At 49.5% G+C, this 21,036-nt stretch overlaps 1 protein-coding gene across 4 annotated transcripts in view; it reads left to right on the forward strand.

Annotated features, from left to right (window-relative positions):
* Window positions 1-20,762, forward strand: part of PRPF40A (pre-mRNA processing factor 40A) — a 963,502-nt gene extending 942,740 nt beyond the window's left edge. For all 4 annotated transcript variants that reach the window (XM_086956681.1, XM_086956683.1, XM_086956684.1 and 1 more), the window contains one exon: window positions 20,193-20,762. In XM_086956681.1, coding sequence (XP_086812807.1) covers window positions 20,193-20,285 — 93 coding nt within the window. In that variant the 3' untranslated portion in view covers window positions 20,286-20,762. The remainder of the gene's footprint in view (window positions 1-20,192) is intronic.
* The last annotated feature ends 274 nt before the right edge of the window (window positions 20,763-21,036 follow it).

Here is a 21,036-nt window from a genome sequence, read left to right on the forward strand (position 1 = left end):
GTGGGTGACTTGTATATAGATGGGGCGTTGGCGCCGTTCGACGTGCTCCGGGACCAGTTCGGACTGCCTGAGGGGGGCTTCCTCCTACACGCGGCTGTAGTGGCTGCCATGCAAAAGCACTGGAAAGAGGGGCTCCTGGAGCCCGCGACGACTATGGCATGCCAATATGTGGTGATGGCGGCTGGTACATTCAAAGCTGTGACGTGCCTCCATAATAGGATGCTGAACGAAGGGCTGACCCCACTCCATGGGCTCAAAGCTAAATGGGAGGGGAGCGTTGGCCGGCCCATACCGGATACGGCATGGGGCCATATCCTGCGACGCACGTGGAAGGGCACCAGGAACGCACGCTTTCAGCAGGTCCATTTTTATGTGCTCCATAGGGCCTATTTAACTCCAGAGAAACTACAGCGGCACTTTCGGGTGCCGGATGCCTGTTGCCCCCGGTGCTCGTCCCTTGGGGCGGACATGGACCACTTGTTTTGGGGGTGTCCACAACTGGGATCTTATTGGGCGGAGGTAGGGGAACTCCTGAATGAAGTGACTGACAGGGAGGTAGAATTCGACATGGCGGCGTGTCTATTGCTCTGGTTCCCGCATACTAAGCACACCAAGGTGACAAGTAAATTCATAGATCTGGGCCTGATATTGGCTCAAAGGGAAATATCGTGGCACTGGAAGGCCAGGGGGGGTCCCTCACTGCGTAGATGGAAGAATGAGTTGCTGCGATGGTCTGACTGCGAGAGCGTGCTCCGGATGAAGCAAGCAGTGAAGTTGGGGAATGAGAAAGCTCTGGATGCGGCGCGTGCATGGGAGTTAGTGGTACAGGCTCTGCGTGATGCTTTGGTTGAGGATGAGGACGGCGAGGACTAAGCCGCTGGACACCGCGGGGCGAACACAGAAGTATCTCACTACGCACTGTAGTGGAACCATCCAGTTCAGTAGAGCGAAGCACACACCTTAGCAGTTGCCAGGGGGGGGGGGGCGTTGGGGGGGTTAGTTGTAGAGGGGCTTGGGGAGGGCCGGAAGCCATTGGAGGGTTGCTGGGGGAGGCCTTGGAACTACTGGGACAGGGGGTATGGAGTGGCGGGCAGACTGATTGGTTGGGACGGCCTAGCACGAAGGCCCGAATAGCCTAGAGTAGGCCCCGACGGGGGCAATTACGTTGATTCCACGGAGATGGCTGACGGGAATGTTGTTGCGGGTGGGGGGGTAAAAGCAGATACGTAAAACGACCTTCCGCCAGGGTCCCAATGGGACGTACACTGTGTTGTGTTCCTCTCGAGCGATCTGATATGCCGCCCGGCCTCCGGGATGCGGGCTGAATGGCTGTGTACAACTGTGAACTGTCATTGGACGGGGGGAGCCCACAAGTGCACTGGCTGTTTACCTTTTCCTGCTGTTTATAACTCTGCAATAAAAATATAATAAAAAAAAAAAAAAAGAGTGTAAGGTCAGGTAGTTTGGCCTTTAGTGATTTTAATGCCAAATAGGTCATTGTGGCCTTCCGTCGCAAGGAGTTGAGCTGCGCCCTAGAGCTATTACTTGAGTCCAGGATTACTCCCAGGTACTTATATGTGGTAACCCAGTCGAGCTTTTCGCCATTCAGGTGCCAGCGGGGATTCTTTTTTTTCCTATAATTCACAGATATAACCTTTTGATTTATTGAAGTTTATTTGTAGTGCATTCTTTGCTGAAAAAGCATGAGTTGTGTTCAGGAGGTGTTGGAGGCCCGTTGGGGTCCGACTTATCAGCAACAGGTCATCCGCATATAACAGGTTGGAAAGGGTAATTTTCCCTAATTTCGGTGCATGATTGGGACATTTATCGAGTTGCCCAGGTAGATCGGCTAGGAAGAGGTTGAATAAAATGGGCGCGAGTAGGCACCCCTGTTTTAATCCCTTTGTTGTCCTGATGGGCTTTGAGAGGTGTGTTCCAGCCCCAAGTTTGATTTTAATCCCGGTGTTTGAGTGGAGCAGTATTAGGACGTCTAATAGGCATTTAGGTATTCCCCAATTGTCCAGTTTCAGTCAAAGTTTGTTACGGTCCACGTGATCAAATGCAGCAGTATAGTCGATGAACGAGAAGAATAAAGATGACTTAGTTCCTTTTGCTGCTTCCATCAGCAATGATAATGCCATGAGATTAGTTGTGGTCCCTTGGCCTTTACAGAAACCCGTTTTGTTGATTGGGATGATGGAGTTTTCAGTTGCCCATGATGTTAACCCCTCCAAGATAAGGCCAGCAAAGTATTTTGCCTCCACGTCTAGTAGGGCAATAAGCCGATAACTGTTTGGATGCCTCTTGCTACCTTGTTTATAAATCGGGCTGATGAATGACTCGTGCCAGGACTCGGGAAGGGTAAGCCTTATGCTATTAAACACTGATGCTAGAGATGCGCTCCAAAATTCAATGTCTGATTTGTAGAGCATAGGTGGTATGCCGTTCGGCCCCGGAGCTCCGGTTGGTCGCCCCCCTTTTATTTGCTGTTGAATGTCATATGGGGAAATTATCTTTAGCCCTGACTCAAGAACTTGCGCGGGACTTTTTTCCGTTTTTGATTTGTCAGGTTTTGATATGTTCGTGGCCTCGTGCTCCCCCATTTCAAGGGGATTTGTGCCGGTGTAGTGGTTGGAGTTTCCTTCTATTTTGTGCCTTGTGGCTTTTGAGCGGAGTTTATTTGTAACGGCCTCGTCTATGGTCCCATCGTTGAAGTGCATCAATAGGTATTTTGACCATACCTCCTCTGTTATGTGAGAATTTTGGCCTGGGAGGTCAGGATTCTGTATTCTTTTAACCATTTGCCAGAATCTGGAGCTGTTTTTCTGCTTCCCTTCGTAAACTAGCTTCACCCATAGATCTTCATTACTTCGCTTCTGATTTCCCCATTTTGTCCGTTTCAGCTGTTTTTTAGCTTCCCGTAGGGCAGCTTGCAAGCTATAATTTGTTGGGTCCTTTCGCAACCATCTCAATGTTCGATTTATTAATAGTTTTTGTGTTTTTATTTCTGGGCATGAGTGTTTCCCATGGAAGGGCATCTGCCGTTGACGTAAATTGCTGGGTGCATTTTTTTCCATTTTCTCCCCTCAGTGACAACCTAGTGGAGTTACATATCCCTTTGAAACCTTGGAGGGCGAAGGGCGTGGAGTTAGAACACACAAGCTGTAGCTTCCAGTGATGTTATTGAGAAGGGAACCCCGGAGATAGTTTGAGAGGCTTTTGTTTATGTTGTGGAGTCCGCAGAAGAGGGGGTAGGAAGACATAGACCAACTCCCCTAAAGAAGTGGTGGGCACAGACCTCTCCCCTACCTTCGCACCTCTAGGGCATTGTGCTTTTCAACACCCTGGTTAAAATGACAGGAGACACCTATGTGGTGCAATTACAGGAAGAACAGGTGGGGGTCCTGTTTTTTCCTAGAGACCCTACTTCCATCGCAAAAGAAATACCATTGTTCCCAGCATTCCCAACTCTTATGCGTTGTTCAACAGGAACGTCCATCAAGAATGAGATGAGGTAGAGGACTGAATGCAACACTTTTCCGAGCAGTATAAGAAGCAGGCAACAGAGCAGTACAAGAAGCAGGCAAAGACTGTCAACCAGAAGGGCAAGATCAATGCTGACACTTGCTAAAAATCTTTACTGAATGCATTGGATATAGCCAGCAGACAAATATATACAGGTATTACCCTAAGAAGACGTCCATGTCTGAGAGTCTCTGGGTACAAGCAGGAAGTGCAGGCAGCAGTATTAAATCTGTCTTTCACAACCAAAAACCTTTTTGGGCCTGCTTTGGATGATTAATTGCAAATAATGAAATACCGTAATAACAGCAAAAGTGATGGGTGCCTTAGTTAAGAAAGCCATTTTGACATCTTTAACATCTCTATCTTCACTTCGTCCTCTTGTTGCTGTACCTTGTCAGAAGCGCTTTGAGACCTGTCGGTGAGTTGGCGCGATACAAAACTCAGTTACAAATTACAAATTCAGTTACAAGGAAGCACTAAAGAGAAATTTGCCGGCTAGAGGTGGATTGCATCCTTTCACTCTCCATGCAAGCTTCATGCAGCAACCCATCACTCAAAGTGTGCCATCAAAGTGGCAGTTCCTCAGTATACCAATGCTGCCCTTTCAAAGAATAGCCAGAGAGAGAGGTGCTTCTCTGCAAGGAGCAGGGCATTCAAGCAAGTGACTTGCTCGCGATGGAACACCAGTAGTGGGCAAGATCCTAGGATTTCAGGAATGAAAGACAATCGCAACCAACAAATGTGCTCAAAAGATTTCCTAGTACAAAAATGAGACGAGAGACTCTGACCCATCCTAGACAACGGTGTTTCAGTAAGACACAGCATTTAAAAATGGAGACATGCAGGAGGTAATCGCGAGTCTGCAGTAAGGGGACTGCATGGCAACTATAGACCTTAAGGCTGCAAACCTGAATGTGCTGACAATCTAGAAACAAGAAATTCCTGTGGTGCGTGATGAACAAGGTACAGTACCAGTTCAGGGTCACTATGTGCCAGGGCTTGCACAAAGTATCTTGGTGTAGTTGTGGCACACATCAGGAGACGGCATGCATGCCTATCATTATCTGGATGACTGGCTAATATAAGCAAAATCGTTCAGGTATTGCCAGGAGAGCATACACAGTCATGGAGAAAATGTAACAGATTTTAGTTTTTCTTCCTCCTGAAGAAATCACTGTACTTGAGAGTGGTGAGAACTTTTGCAAGCAGTGCTAAAATCCATGGAGTCAAAGGCCTTCGTAGTTGGCAAGAGAATTATGGCACTGACAAAGCAATTTTGCCTCTACCTGCAGGGGCAATCTAATAGTAAGGGCAGTGGTGAAACTTATGTGCAAGATGGCCTCTTGCATACCACTAGCAACCCATGCAGGGTTACAAATGAGATCACTCCATGAGTATCTACAATGGCGATTGTCAGGCATCTGGTAGTTTAGGATGTACAGGTTGTCACAGAAATCTGGTGAATGTCCCAAAGAGGGAGAGTGGTGCAACTAAAAATATATCTCGGAGGGCAGACATTTCAAACTACTAACTCTGGTGAGGTCTCCAGATTTTGTCCAAGCAGACAGGCATCTGTGAGTTTTGGAGAGACAACTACCTTCTTTCAGGCCAGCAACACAGGCCCCGCCCGCACCGCCCTCTGTCGCCTTAGCATGGTTAGTGGTGACAGTCTCAGCATTGGTAACTGGATAGGTCTTTCCAGTTAGGTATTGCTCTGAGGAAACCAGTGTATCTCTCGCCATGGAGACACTGGCACCTGTATCCCTCAGGGTTTCTATCTTCATCCCATTCACTAAGGTATTTCTTTAAATTAGGTCGGGGGCAGGCAGACAGCCAACGTTGCTAACCCTCCCTCCCTCCCTCCCTCCCCTTCAGAGGCTTAAACAGCCTCAGTGTGAGCCCTGATTTGCTCTGGGCACACTGTTGATCCCATCTGTAGATTGGCCACACATGTAGAAACTGGAGGGGGACTAGGGGCCGGTTTGTTGGGACAGGGAGAATCTCCAGTTCAGTGTCCCTTGTTACATTGGAAACACAAGGCCGGTAGGATCAACATTTTTCCCCTTGTTCCCACCAGTGGAATGGTAAGAGTTCTTGGGGCCACCCCTTGACAAGGATTTGGTGTCCTTTGGAAGACTCTTGTATTTTATCTTTGAGTTTCTCACCCGCTTTCCCCTGAGGCAGGTTTGTAACCCCTTTCGTTTGGTCACCTCCAGTGGTTGTATTGGTTACCCTTGTCTTGACTCAGTTGTCCGCCTTCTTTTCCAATTTTTAGGGAGAAATTAGACCTAGGTCTACCAGATTCTGATGCAACTTTTCATTGATGATGGGGCACTTTCTTACAACAGTTTACAGCTTTAGACCTTCTGCCCAAAGTCTGCAATGTTAACATGGAAGCCCAGTGTCCCTCCAGGCCGGTATACCGGCCGTTGGAACAATCTTGTGGTATGATGTACAGCCAAACAGGTTGAGACCCCTTAGCTGCATCCCTTTCCCAATTACCTCTGTTTATTACCCTGACCCAGCAGGGCTCTGCATTGGTTCATAGAAGGGTTATCTTTCTGCCATATCTACCGTTGCAAGATCAGCCATCCCTATTAAAGTCCCTTGTTGTAAATAGGTTTTTGAAAAGTCTCCAACATATTTTTACACCCCTATCATGCCTCAGTAGGACAGCAATCTTGTTCTTACATTTTTGATGGGTGCTCCCTTTTAGCCGCTCCAGAACTGTCCTCTCTGGCTCCTTACCATCAAGACGGCCTTCCTAGTGGTGATAACATTGCCCAGATCGTTGGTGAGCTTCAGGCTTTATCATCCAAGCCTCCATACCTAATCATCTTTCCAGATGAGCTGGTTCTTCTCACTGAAGCTTGCTTTCTCCTGAAAGTTATCACTCCCTCTCATGTAGGCCAGTCCATCACCCTGCCTACCTTTTATACTCCGCTGCATCTATCTAAGGAAGAGGAGCAACTCCATTGACTGGACCCTAAATGAGCATGGTCTTAGTACCATGCCTGCACGAAAGCGATGCAGTTGAAAGACTAATTCTTGGAGGGGAATGTCTGAGCCAAGAATAGGCAGAAACAGACCATCTCCCGATGGATCAGGCATGCATTAAAATCTGCTATGCATTGACCAAGAAGCAAACCCCGAAAGGTTTGCATGCTCATTCCACCAGAGTTAAAACTGAGATCACTGTGTTAGCATGCAAAGTTTTGGCCCTGGACACCTGCCAGGAAGCAAAGTGGGCTTACCTGCACACGTTCACCTATCACTGCTGCTTGGACAGACCAGTCTATAGGGATGGGCACTTTGCCAGTTTAGTCCTGCAGGACTTTCTAGTGTGAAATAGTTTTGCAGACCAAACTCCAGGGAGGCATTGCTTGGGTATCTAATCTAAGGTAAGGAATCTGGGGCTAAACGTCTCTATCAGATGATCAAGCTACTTAGCTTCTGTAACGCTTTATCTGGTAGGGAATCTATCCAGCCGCAGATTCCTTACCTGACCCACCCATCCTCCCCGCTCTGGGAACAGAGTTCTAGGGTCAGAGTCTTTCCCCTTTCAGGGTCCTAGTTTTCACACCGGTTGTCAGTGTTCTTCTTGGCTCCTTACTCCTAGCATGGAAAGTCACCAAAAAAACGGACATCAGTGCACTGGGGTGGTGCCTATATAGACCCCTTGCACGCCACTTATGGTGCAGATGACGTAAAGCCGAGCCATACGACACCACCACTGGCACGCAGGAGTACTGCTCATGTAACATTTCTAGATCTAGTTTGACACCTAAGATAATCCTAAGGTAAGTAATCTGCAGCTAGATAGACTACCAGATCAGGCATTACCGAAGGTAACTTGTTCTTTAGGCTATAAAAGTTGCAAGAAGGATGAAGCAGTACAGAAGTGGGCTTTGTCCCACTGGCTAATTAGATGTATCAAAACATGCTATGCCCTTGCAAATCAGAAGTCACTAGCGAGAATCCAGGTCCATTCCATCTTGGGAAAGGCTTCCACTGCATTGTCCAGAGGCGTTCCCATGGCTGAGCTCTGCAATGAACCGACATGGGCTTTCATTCAGACCTTAGTCAAGCATTACTGCTTGGACTAAATAGGGCGAAGGGGGGGTTATTTCGCAAATTGAGTCCCCCAATATTTTCTAGTCTGACCATCCTCTAGACCCACCACCTCAAAAGGGTACTGCTTGGTAATCTATTTGAAAGATAAGGGATCTGGAGGTACAAGTATCTATCAGTATAAAGTTACTTACCTTCGATAACTATCTTTCTGCTGGATATTCTCTCTTCCTGCATATTCCTCACCAATCCCACCCACCTCCCCATTTTGAAGGATGACTATTCATTAATAATTAAGGCTCCGGTTAGCTTCTTGTACTGTACCTTATCCGATTTGATGCCATTCTCATCATGCTAGTCTTGCCATGCAAGAAATGGATGGAGAACTGACGTCTGCACACCGGGTGAGTGCTTTGTGGCTCAAGTAAAGTAACTGGCATTATTTCCAGAATAGACTCAGTCAGTGCCTCCTACCACTGTGAAGAGCTATGGATAGGTTTCCTGATCGAGTCTGTCACTTGGTGGAGAAAGAGTTATATTGTGTTGAAAGTCCAGGTATGAGTGGACAGGGACTTGCATCAACAATCCCTAGGTGCTCATTTAGGGGATAGTGTCGTTGGACAGCATTAGGCTTATCACAGAAGAATGTTACAGTTGCATACACACTATCAATAAATGATACACACACTCAATAAGGAGATCCACACCAATATAGAAAAATAACATCTATCTTTATATAGTTTTTGACAGCAAGAACTTCGTTATTGGGTAAGTACTTTTTAGGTCTCGCCTAGCGATGCAGTGCATGCGCTGCTCGCCTTGGCGAGATCTATTGTTGTGGGTTTTGCGTCCGAAGGGGGACAGGAGACGTGCACTTGCCCGGACAGCCGATGTGCACACATAGGGTTCCCGGCGTTTCAGCACAGCACGCACTTTCCCTCCCTCGGCGTTTCAGCACAGCACGTGCATGGCGCGCTTTCACTTACCCTCCCTCCCCCCGTGGGCTCCTGATCATCTAGGAAGCTCCCGGGGCCCCTGCATGACGTCAGCAGTCTCAAAGTCAGCTCCCCGTTCTTTGATGCTTGGCAAGTCACTAATCCCGGTCTCTTCCACCTTGTTTTGGCCCAGACAGCAGTAGCAGCAGGGAAGGGCCGTGTGAACCGCTGCTTCCTCGTTCAATTTGACAGCTTGTTTTAAGATGTTGCTAGATCAGAGTAGCCACTATACTGTGGAACGAGTGGCCTACCCTATTGTTGGTTTCAGATAACTGCGTTTTCGGGTGGCGTTAAAGCGTGGCATTCCCCCAGTAAATAGGGCGATGGTTTGTGTTTGTAAGAGCTGTTCGCGACTTCATGTTGGCTCTGCCCTCGCGCGGTGCCATGCCAATTAAAGATGAAGCATTGCATTTTCCCACTGCCCAAAGGACAGCAGCGGCCACCTACCGCCCATCTGTTACGTTTTTGTTTCACTTTGTTTTTCTAGGAGTGACAACAATACACAAACCGATCATGCAGTCAGTGAATCTGTTATTTGCTCGACCTTCAGAGGGTCGCGTGAAGAACGTGTGTTTTATAACATATACACACTGATTGTTAGTTTATGGTCAGCCATACACTGCAAAAAGACACGACTGCAGTTTCACATTTACCGAGGGGGGATACTGCCGCTGTACCGTTTTCTTAACAGCCGAGTAACCCCGCTACCCGCCAGGATCTTTCTAACTGGGAGATGGTGCCTTGCATCAGCTGCTGAAGTCCACGGTGTACTTATTGTCAGAAGGGACATGTGCCAGGGGGGCTCCTTAGCCTTCTTTTCAGGTATGTGCTGCAGGTGTGAACATGCTGTGAAAGACACCCCGAGACTGGACAGTTTAAATAGCAGTTCTGAATGGAGATCAGGCCTGGGCAGGCGTCCTGTGATGCATAATGCGGCACACGCAGTACAGAGGTAGAAGGAAGGATGCGCTGTTCCCCCCTCCGAAAGGTGAGGCGGTCTTGTCGTCATTTGAACTCGTGACCGGTAGATTGTGAATGTCGAAGCAGTGAGCATTCATCTCACTGAGCAACCGTTTTTTAAAATGTTTAATGGGTGAGGTTCTTTCCTCGGAGTATGATCATTTGGAATAGAGAATAACCCAGTAGCAGCCACGAAATAACCACCGCCCTTGGATACCTAGAAGTGCCACCCTCCCAGCAGTGCCTGTTTGAGGAAAAATCCTTTTCACGAGGGCATCACCATTTATGAGGTAAGCTTCTTCTTTTGGGAACCAAAACTAGTCTTTATATGAGTGCTTACGTTTTATGCTTCGTTGTCCTTGCCTTTCACGTCCCCTACATATACATTAATATTTACTATGTCATAGCTCTAAATCAAACCATTGTGAGACCTGTTGCATTTTCAATGCTTGTTTAAAATAGCAGTTTTGAAGAATACAGGTAGTTACACTTGTATTGTCTCTAATGCAGTAATGTTATCCTATGGGGAAAAACGTATATGCTGCATACAGGTGCTTTTCAGCGACTTAACAGGATCAATCTTCTGGTGTCAAAGTGAATATGGGGCAAGGTCCAAGGCAGCACCAACAGGTCACCTCTGGCCGCACTGGGGCGGCCGGGTGCAGAGGTGTGTTAAAACGTCTGGTACCCCCCTGGTTTCAATTGGCGGCTGTCCTGTAAAAACGAGGCTGCATGCTGGGACTGGAGGGAGTGGGGGGTGCAATCCGGTTGAACCCACAGGGGGGCTCGGTCCGTGAGATGCTCAGGCACTTGGGGACACCGTTGGTGCACTTCTCCTTGGACTGTGGTGTTGAGGTGCAGTGGGGGTTTTAGGCGTCTGGTTCGTGCTGCAGGAGAGGCTCATGGTTGAGGGACCCTGCACAAAGAGGCTGCAGGTGGCGACTGGAAGTACAGTCTGAGCAAACCCAAGGTGAGGTTTGGCACAGGTGCAGTGGTGCTTTCCAGTGTTGGGTTTTCACAGTCTGAAGTCCTCACAGTTCTTCTTGAGTGGGTGCAGGGAAGTAGCTCCACTACTCCACGCAAGATGCTGGTTGCTTTTTGAAGTACTGGCAGTCCTCCCACGTTTTTGGTTGGCTGAGCAGCTGCAGGACAGGTTGTTTTTGGTGCAATTATCAGGGGCAGAAGGCAGGCCAGCAGGGTTGGTGCAAAGTAAGTTGCTCCTCCTCTGTTCCTGCTCCTCGCGGATCTTTGGTGTCCTTATGTCATCAGAATGTGCTTTCCTGTACCAGGGGCTCCCTAAATATTACATTTAGTGGTGTTAACCCCTTGCATGCTGATGACGAACCCCAGCCGTCATGCACTACGGTGCTCGTGTGCTGATGACGGCTGGGGTTCGTCATGGCCCGCCCCTGTTCATTTGTTTACCGCACAGGGGCGGAAACGGGCCAGCAGTGAAGGGGTTAAGGGGAGTGAAGGATGGTAGCCAATGGGCTACTTACCCTTTGGGTTACTACATCCCCTGTATGACCACTTCCTGTGAGAAGTGGGCATAGCCCTGTCCCAGAGTTCCTAATTCTGCCATCACCAAGATGGTGGACTTTTCCTAAATGGGGACACATCAGGCAGCTCACCTTAGGGGTATGACTGGTCTGGTAGTGCACCACGCCTCCTTGCATATCTAATAACTATCTGTCCTGGTGCCAAATGGGCCCAGGGTAGGGGGTTGACATTTCCACTTATCTGGGGAAGCCATGGTCACATATCAAAGGAGGCAGAGGCCTTTGAAGCTTCCTACCTTGATATGCTGATTACTTAACCATTCTGCTTGGAGGTGGTGACTGCACCGCAGGCCTGTGCAGGCACTGTTTCTACTCTGAGTGTGTAGGCTCTCATTTGAAGGGGATCAGAAACCTGTCTGTGGTACCAGGCTAGTTGACACCAGTCAGCCAGCACACAAGAGGCTGGTAGGTTTTTATGGGGTACCTCTAAGGTGCCCTCTCATTGCATGCATTAATAAATCCACCACTTGAATCAGTGGTAATTTAATAATACAAGGTGATCTGATAGAGACATCTAGCCGCAGATTCCTTAGCTTTTGAATTTTCCCCAGGCACCAGACTGGATCTGGAAAGGTTTCAGCAGTACCGGGGATGGTGTTGGACGACTCCATGATGACTTCAGTTTATTCTTTTCCATGCTGTAATGAAGTTCAACCGGACGTTTAGATGCTCGGTGTCATAGGGGCACCATTAGTCCACTTCTCCTCTGGCTGTGGGGCTCGGGTGCAGTGGTATCATTAGGCGTCTAGTTCTTGCTACAGGAGACACAGTTGAGGGGGCCTGCACAAAGTGGCTTCAGGCGGCAACTGGAAGTCCAGTCTTGGCAAACCCAAGGAGGGGTTCGACTCAGGACCTCATTTACACCGTTGGCCCACTTCGACTCAGGATGGGGGCCGCAGGTGCAGTGGTGCTTTCAGGTCAGGTTTACACTGTCCAGAGTCCTCATGGTTCTTTTGGGGGCCTGCAGGACACAGTCAAGTAGCTCCACGAGAGATGCTGGTTTCTTCTTTAAGTGCTGGCAGTCCTTCCAGAAATTTGAAGGCAGAGCTGCTGCAGGATGAGTAGTCTTCGCTGCATTTATCAGAGGCAGCAGGTAGGCCGGCAGGGTTGACGCCAAGTCAGTTGCTGCTCCTCAGTTCTTGCTCTTCATGGCTCTTCAGTATCCTTCTTTTTGGTCATCAGAATCTGATTTCCTTTTGCCAGACACTCACCTAAATACCAGATTTATACTTGTTAAAGGGAGTGAAGCGTAGTAGTCAAAGGGATACTTACCTTTGGGGTCAGTACACTCCCCATATGACCACTTCCTGTGAGAAGTGGGTATAACCCTATCCCATTGTTCCTTATGCTGCTATCGCTAAGATGGTGGAATTTTCCTAAAGGAGGCTCATCAGGCAGCTCACCTTAGGTGTGTAACTGGCATTGTAGTGCACTGCACATCCCTGCATATCTAATTTCCCACCTTTCCTGGTGCCAAATGGGCCCTGGGTAGGGGGTTGGCATTTCCATTGTATGGGAAGCCTTGGTCAAAAATCAAAGACGGCAGAGGCCTTTGGAGCCTCCTGCCTTAAAATGCTGATTACTTAGCCATTCTGCTTGGATGAGGTGACTATTCCAGCCAGAGCAGGCATCGTTTCTGCCCTCGGAGAGCATAGGCTCTCACTTGCAGGGGGTCAGAAACCGGTCTATGGTGCCAGGCTGATCTGAAAGAAACAGGTTGGTGTTGGATTCCTTACCTTAGAATATCCCCAGGCGCCAGACTGGATCCGGAAAGTTTCCGTTAGCAGTACCCTTGCGTGTCGGTAGGTGTCTTCTGCGGCTCCGCGTCAGTCGTAGACGTCGTGATCGCCAGGATGACGTAGTTGGAGTACTTAGACCCCGCCCTCGCTCACTGACGTCCGTTCTTCTTTCTTCCGCGCCAGCAAGCTCAGATCCGGGAAGAGCTAGTACCCTAGTCATTTTTTGACTAAATTTCTGGCAATTTTGGCTATTTTCAAGTCGATATTGACTCCTGGTGTCGGTTGGGATGCCTGGATTCAAGCTGTGCGATGCCTGTCACCGCCTGATGTCGGTGACCGACCCCCACTGCCGGTGTCTCTACTGCCTCGGGCCGACCACGACAACAAGTCATGCCCCGACTGCCGGGCCTTGACCTTGAAGGCTAGGCGGGAGCGGTCCCGCAAGCTCCTCGAGATCCGGCAGTCGGCTCTGCGCCGCTCAAGGAGGAAGTCGAGGGACCAGTCGCGGAGCCGCAGCCATCGACGCTCGTCTGGCTCTAAGTCCTCCGGTAAGTCAAGGAAGAAGAAGTCGAAGAGGCAACACCGCTCTTCTGACTCCCCTCGCCGGCCGCGCGACTCGCTGAGGGTTCGGGTAACACCACCCGCACGGCTCTGCAGGAGCCACGGGCGTCTCATCCGGTCTCATACCCTCCGGTCCCTGGACTGCATGCGACGCCGGAGGAGAGACGTGACTTCCTCGTGGCCATGAGGACTCCCTTCCCTCCGTCGAGGCCTGTCGGCGCGCCTTCAGGCCCCGCAGACCCGACTAGGGTGCCTGTTTTTCAGGACACGGATGAAGGGGAGGACTGGGAGGGGTCTGAGGACCCTCTGGCACAATAGCGCCAGTTAAGTCAGGACTGGGCAGATGAGCTGGGGGGGGGGGGGGAGGGGGGATGATGCGCGGGGCAGTCGTCTGGATACTTTGCCTGACACTTGATTCATCTCTCCTCCCTCCGTGGCTACGGAAGAGGGTGCTACCTATGGTGTGGTGTTGCTCACGGCACCCAAGGCTTTGGCTCTTGAGCTCCCTGCTGCAGCCGTGAGGATTAATCTCCTCACAGAGGTGCTTCAACCGCCAGTAAGCCCTTCGGAGCCTATGCTGCCATTCAATGAAGCCCTCACGGACGTTCTGATGGGCACTTGGTCCAAGCCCTCCACAGTGTCCCCTGTGGATCGAAACGTGGCCCGGCACCGTTTCCGGGCGAGCCCTGCTTTCTGTCCGTTCACCCCACCCCTGAGAGCCTGAGGATCCAGGCCTCTACGTCTCGGACCGCGTTCCCGACTGCTCCTCCAGATCGGGAATCCAAAAGGTTCGGCCAGTTTGGGAAGAAATTGTTCTCCTCACTGAGTTTGGGGTTGCGGTCTATCAACACCGCTTGCCTTTTGGGCCATTACACCCACTCCTTGTGGGACACAGTTGTGGAAGTGCTGCCCCAGTGTCCGGAGGAGGCCCAGGCACGGCTCGCCCAAGCACTTGATGTGGGGCGGGATGCAGCACGCCATTCAATCAGATATGGACTTGATGCCACGGGCTCGCTGGACAGAGCGATTTCCACGACGGTGGCGATCTGTCGCCACTCCTGGCTGAGGTCTGCCAATTTTTCTGGGGATGTCCAGTCCAAGCTCATGGACATGCCCTTCGATGGCCGTCGCCTTTTTGGCGACAAAGCAGACAGTTCGCTTGAGTGTTTCAAGGACTACAGGGCTACGGCCAAGTGCATGGGCCTGTCAGGCCAGCGCCAGCAAACTTCTGCTTTTTGCGCCTTTCGTGGCCAAGGAAGGGGCGCCCCCACAGGTTCCTCTAGCCAAAGGCCGCAGAACCAACCTCAACGCGGACGTGGGAACTGCCGTGGCGGTGCAGGGGGACAGAAGCCCGGTCAGTCCACATCCACTCCTGCAGCATCTGCCTCAAAGCCTTCCTAGTCCGAGCTTTCAGGCCCATTCGACGCCAGTGGGGGGCAGGGTCCGCAATCACCTCCTCTACTGGTGTACCATCACTTCGGACAGGTGAGTGCTGCATATCGTCCGAAGGGGCTACTCCCTCCCCTTCGAGGTGACCCCACCAGCCATGCCACCGGCGTACCACCGCATGTCGGGGGATCGCTTGCAACTTCTTCAGGAGGAAGCTACGGCCCTCTTAGCCAAGGGGCCATCGAGCGCGTTCCTGGGCCAGAAGTAGGACGTGGTTGCTACTCCCACTACTTTCTGGGACCCAAGAAGGGCAAAGGAGGCCTACGCCCTATCTTGGACATCCGGAGCGTCAACGGCTTCCTCCGGAAGGAGAAGCTCAAGATGCTGACTTTAGGTCAGGTCCTGGCTGCCCTAGACCCTGGGGACTGGATGGTAGCGTTGGACTTGCAGGAAGCTTATTTCCACATCCCCGTCCTGCCGGCCCACCGGCGCTACCAGCGGTTCACGGTGGGCCACGAGCACTTTCAGTTTACCATGCTCCCCTTCGGCTTCACCAGTGCCCCTTGGTTGTCACGAAAGTGTTTGCGTTGGTCGCAGCTCATCTGCGCAGATCAGGGGTTAAATGTAAATTGATACTTGTACAGCGCACTACTCAGCCGCAAGGGTCTCAAGGCGCTTGTACGAATACCGCTGTGGAACCCATCCTGGCTTTCCCTGTGAGGCGTTCACTCCTGGGCACCCCCAAGGTGGAGGCCAGGCATCCTTAGCGTTGTGGGGGCCGTTGTGGAGATTAAGCAAGCTATTGCCCAGAGTTGCAGAGTGGGACTCCATGATTGGAATAGGCACCGAGGCGAGATTTATCCGGTCCGTGGAATTTTGAGCCCAAGACTTGCTGAGGCGGGGAATTGAACCCTGGTCCCGGGCTAGACCTCTGCATCAGGGTCTGCCGCTCTAATCATTGAGCCACACTTCTCCACCATACCGGTTCCAGTCTTCCCCCTATCTTGACGACTGGTTGTTGAAGGCGGGCTCGCCCCAGACAGTCGTCTCCCACCTCCAGACTGCAGCCGATATCCTGCACTCGCTGGGAGTCGTAGTGACACCCGTTCCCCTCTCAGAAGCTCCTCTTCATCGGAGCAGTTCTGGACTCTGCGCAGTTTCTGGTTTATCCCCCCGAGCAGCGGATTCGGGATATTCAGGCTCTGATTCTGATCTTTCAGTCTTTATCCCGAGTCTCGGTCAGGTTGACGCTGCGGCTCCTGGGACTGATGGCCTCCTGCATCCTGCTGGTGCATTACGCCAGGTGGTGGATGTGGGCTCTGCAGTGGGACCTGAAGTCTCAGTGGGCACAGCATCAGGGCACCCTGTCTGACCACGTCCTGATCTCGGAGGGCACTGCAAGACAGTTGCAGTGGTGGCTCATGAATCGCTATTGGGTCAGCAGCAGATCCCTCTCCCTTCCCCAACCGGAGCATGTAGTAGTAATGGATGCGTCCCTCCTGGGAAGGGGGGCCACATGGGAGAGGCGAAGATCAGAGGCCTTTGGTCTCTGGCGGATTCCCGGCTCCATATCAACCTTCTGGAGCTGCGGGCGATCCGGCTTGCACTGAAGGCATTCCTTCCGTCTGTCCGGGGAAGTGTAGTGCAGGTGTTCACGGACAACGCCACCGCCATGTGGTACTGCAACAAACAGGGCAGGGTGGGGTCGTGGACCCTTTGTCAGGAGGCTCTGCGCCTCTGGACATGGCTGGAACACCAGGGCTTCACCCTGGTGGTTCAACACCTGGCAGGTTCCCTGAACGCCAGGGCGGACAAACTCCGCGCCAGTGCATGATGGATCACGAATGGCATCTGAACTCGGACGTGGCGAAAGGTCTTTCAGCAGTTGGGAGAGCCTTGGTTAGATCTATTCGCCACTAACGAGAGGGGCAATGTCATCAGTTCTGCGCGTTGGAATTTCCAAGGCGGCACTCGCTCGGCGACGCTTTTTGTCGCGAGTGGCACTGCGGTCTGTTGTACGCCGTTCCGCCTATACCACTTCTGCCCAGAGTACTGAAGAAGATCAGGTGAGACCGGGCCCAAGTCATCCTTGTGACTCCGGACTGGGCACGAAGACACTGGTATCCCGAGCTACTCAGCTCGTCAGGCGATCCCCCGATGTGTCTGCCTCTTCTGGAGGACCTTCTGTCGTAGCAGCAGGGGACGGTCCTCCACCCGAACCTGTCCAGCTTCCACCTACATGCTTGGAGATTGAGCGGCGACAGCTTAGGCCATTTGACTGGCCTCCTGAAGTCTGTGATGTGATTCTGGCAGCCAGGCGTCCCTCCACAAAAACGGTATATGCCTGCAGGTGGAACAAATTTGTGGCATTGGTGCACAGCAAAGGCTGTGGATCCACTTTCTGCCCCCCTTTCAGAGGTTCTCCTCTTCCTTCTTTCTCTTGCCCAGCAGAGCTCTGCTCTGGGCACTATCAAAGGCCATCTCTCGGCCATTTCAGCCTTCTTAAGGCTTCCTGTTCAGCCTTCTCTTTTCAAGTCCCCTGCTGTAAATAGATTCTTGAAAGGCATCACGCACGTGTTCCCTCCTGTTCTTTTCGTGATTCCTCAGTGGGACTTGAACCTTGTACTAACTTATCTGATGTGCGCTCCCTTTCAGCCACTTCATAACTGTCCTCTTCATCTTCTGACTCTTAAAACCTCTTTCCTGGTTGCCAGCACCTCTGCCAGGAGAGTGAGTGAGCTCCAGGCTCTATCTTCTAAGCCTCCTTTCCTCTCTGTCCATCCGGTCAAAGTTTTTTCTGAGGACTCGTCCTTCTTTCCTGCCCAAGGTGGTTACAGCCTTTCACATCGGGCAGTCCATCACCTTGCCCACCTTCTTTCTGCCTCCGCATCCCTCGAAAGAAGAAGAGAGGCTCCAACGTCTGGACCCAAAACGTGCGCTCTCCTTTTATCTAGACAGACACACGCCAGTTCCGGGTGGACGTCCAGCTCTTTGTTGGTTACATGGGTTCTAAGAAGGGACGGGCGGTGCCGTTGGGTCGTTTTGTGCATCAAGGTCTGTTATTCCTTGGCGAAAAAGGAGCCTCCTGTGGGGCTGCACGCCCATTCCACTCTGGCCACTGCGACTATTACTGCCCTCGGACGGGGAGTCCCCTTGCAGGACATCTGTCAGGCAGCTATGTGGGCCTTGCTGCACATGTTTGCTAAGCACTACTGCCTGGACAGCCAAGTCCGGAGAAATGGCTTTTTTGGTCGTTACGTTCTCCAGGACTTTCTGGTGTGATCTTGGTTCGCAGACCCACCACCGGGGTTGGTATTGCTGGGGTATCTATTCAAAGGTGAGGAATCTAACACTAACCTGTTTCTTTCAGATGCACAAGTTACTTACCTTCGGTAACGATATATCTGTAAGAAACAGTAGTTAGTGTTAGATTCCTTACCGCCCCACCCATCCTCCCCGTTCTGCGAACCGATATCTAGGGTTAAGGTATCTCCCTTTGAGGACCCTAGTTTCATGGCACCTTTGTCGGTTTCTTGCATGGCTCTGCGTTCCTGGCGCAGAAAGATGTGTACAGAACGGACGTCAGCACGCAAGGGCAGCGTCTAAGTACTCCAACGTCATCCCGGCGATCACAACACCGACGACTGGCGCGGAGCCGCAGACGATGCCTACAGACGCGCAAGGGTACTGCTGACAAACTTTCTGGATCCAGTCTGACGCCTGGGGATATTCTGAGTTAAGGAATCTAACACTAACTACTGTTTCTTACAGATATATCGTTACCGAAGGTAAGTAACTTGTGCGTCAACAACAGTCAGCCATCACATGATAGTCTGGTAGGTATTCAGGGGGCACCTCTAAGGTGCCCTCTCAGTGCATGCATTATTAACGGGTCCACCACTGGAATCAGTGTGGGTTTAATAATGCAAGGTGTTTGATACCAAACACCAAAGATATCAGTGCAGCCATCGTGTAGCTGGGATAATTCATTTTTTAAGTGTCCAGAACAAGTACTTAAAATGGATTTCCTGTTCACTTGTGCTATCTAAGAATCGACTTAGATATCACATGGGCATATTTGGTCATGCAGATATGCCTACACGTGGTATAGTGCACCCTGGGTTCATTCTGTAAAGCCTGCTGTAGGGGGGTGGTTTATCAATACTGCTTGCAGTGTCTGCAGGCTTGGCACACAGGGATGAGTGCCATGTCATGTTTTCACTTTTCTTTGCACCATGGCACGCAGCCTGCGGTGGCAGTTTGCATGTTTATGCTGAAGGGTCTCTTTGGGTGGCGCCGTTAATTAGGGACTTAAAGGAGGAACTAAATGTTTTGACAGTTGCTGGATTCATATAGTTTTAGGGAAAGAGACCTGGCACTGGGACCAGGATAGCAGGAACCCAGTGCACGTCTGTCAAAATTGATTTAGATACCAGGCAAAATGTGGGAGTGACTGTCAAAAAAGGGGCACTTTCCTACTATTGGGATATTAAAAAGACGAGGAATCTGCAAGGAAATAGAGTATCCACCAGCAGGGTAATTACCGAAGTTAAGTAACTCTCTTGTATTTACTATCCGAACCCCAGCGATGGTACATAACGGCATAAGAACAATATAATTGTTTACTTTGGCATTGATAATGGCCATTAGCTGGTGGCTGTCATGGTCAGTTCGTTTTATAAATGACTTTTTGTTACCTTTCTAACTTCGTACAATCTGTGAATATTCTAAAGGTACGCTAAGAGCAACTGACAGCAATACTGCATTATGATCCTGTTCCTTGTCTTTTTTTACACTTTTGAATTGTGATTTCGTTTACAAAATAATATTCAAGATATTAGTTTAGAGAGAGTAACCGGGGGAACCAATGGGTGCTGATAAGTAGCCACTGTTGGGTCATCTGTTTTTGCTATACAATAAATCTTTTAATGTGAGCACCAGCCATGGTCGCATTTACTGTTTGTATTGTTTTCTGAATCTTCACTTCCATTTGTAATAAACCTTGGCAACCAGCCATTCAGAACTTTTTCTCAAAATTTTCAAGCTGTGTGTAATTGAAACTTTGTTAAATTAAAGTTCCCACTACGTTTGTGAAAAATGAGCTAACCACTATTTAAAAATTGTTTGCATATGTGTGTTTTTGTTTAACAGCTGCTTTTCAGTATTCATGCCTTCGATTATGGTCCCAGAAAAAGTGGATTTTTTTTTTACCTTGTTCTTGCAATTGCATATTTTTCTTATTTCTGTCTTGAGTTCTTATTGAACACATTGCTGTCATAAACTTCAGAATGCACAAAGGTGAGAAACTATGGCATGAATGGTAGTGAACTATGGAACAGTTGAAAAAGGAAATGTTGGGACTTGTAATTATCGCTGCTTGCGTTTCCTTACAGGGTAATTGGGATACGTCTGGGAGTGAGCTGAGTGAAGGAGAATTAGAAAAACGAAGGAGGACCCTATTAGAGCAACTGGATGATGATCAATAAATTAAAAACCAACCGTTTACTGAAATGTAATAAAAAAGAACCTGATTTTGAATACTTATTGTTTCTAATAAGTTTGATTGAAATAACACTGGGTTTTAACATAGCTACTGCTTTTGTAAATGAAGTGGCTATTGTTAAGGCATTATTTGAGCATCTGTTCTGAGATGTGAATAACATTTAAATCCAATTGTACGTTTTATTTTAAAAAGTTGCCTTAAGAACATTTTTCAGGATCTGCCACATATTTTAAATGACCATTGCAGTATATTTGTCAGAAAATCAATGTTGGCTTCAATATTTTTCGTAAGTTGAGGATTGCTCTTCGCTTTAAAATTCAGTCTTATTTCGATGTTCTTTTTAAGTTTTACCATTGTGACATATGTTTTTGCTCAGTGGAGTCAAATCGCCATGGTACACAAACTTTGCCAATTGGACTATTTTTGTATATTTTATCAAATATTAAAAACTTGTCTTCTAGCTTGTTCTAGTATTCATTTGACATGTTCAGCAACATTCAGACTCTCTATAAAAAGCTCAGCCATTCAGCAAGGATTGCTTTTATTTTAATTGAGCCATAAGATTTCTTCTCAGCTGGGCAAAGAAAAGATTAATTTAGTTGTCTGCAGGATAAATTAAGGGAAGGGCTTTTTAAATATGTTAGTGATTATTTAAGCAGAATTACAAACTTAACATTTTAGTTCCCTTTTCAGCACGATTGAATTGTTCTACTGTGTTTTGGTAGTATAAGCAA

Source organism: Lissotriton vulgaris, chromosome 2_1, assembly GCF_964263255.1.
Source record: "Lissotriton vulgaris chromosome 2_1, aLisVul1.2, whole genome shotgun sequence".
In the NCBI taxonomy this organism is placed as follows: domain Eukaryota; kingdom Metazoa; phylum Chordata; class Amphibia; order Caudata; family Salamandridae; genus Lissotriton; species Lissotriton vulgaris.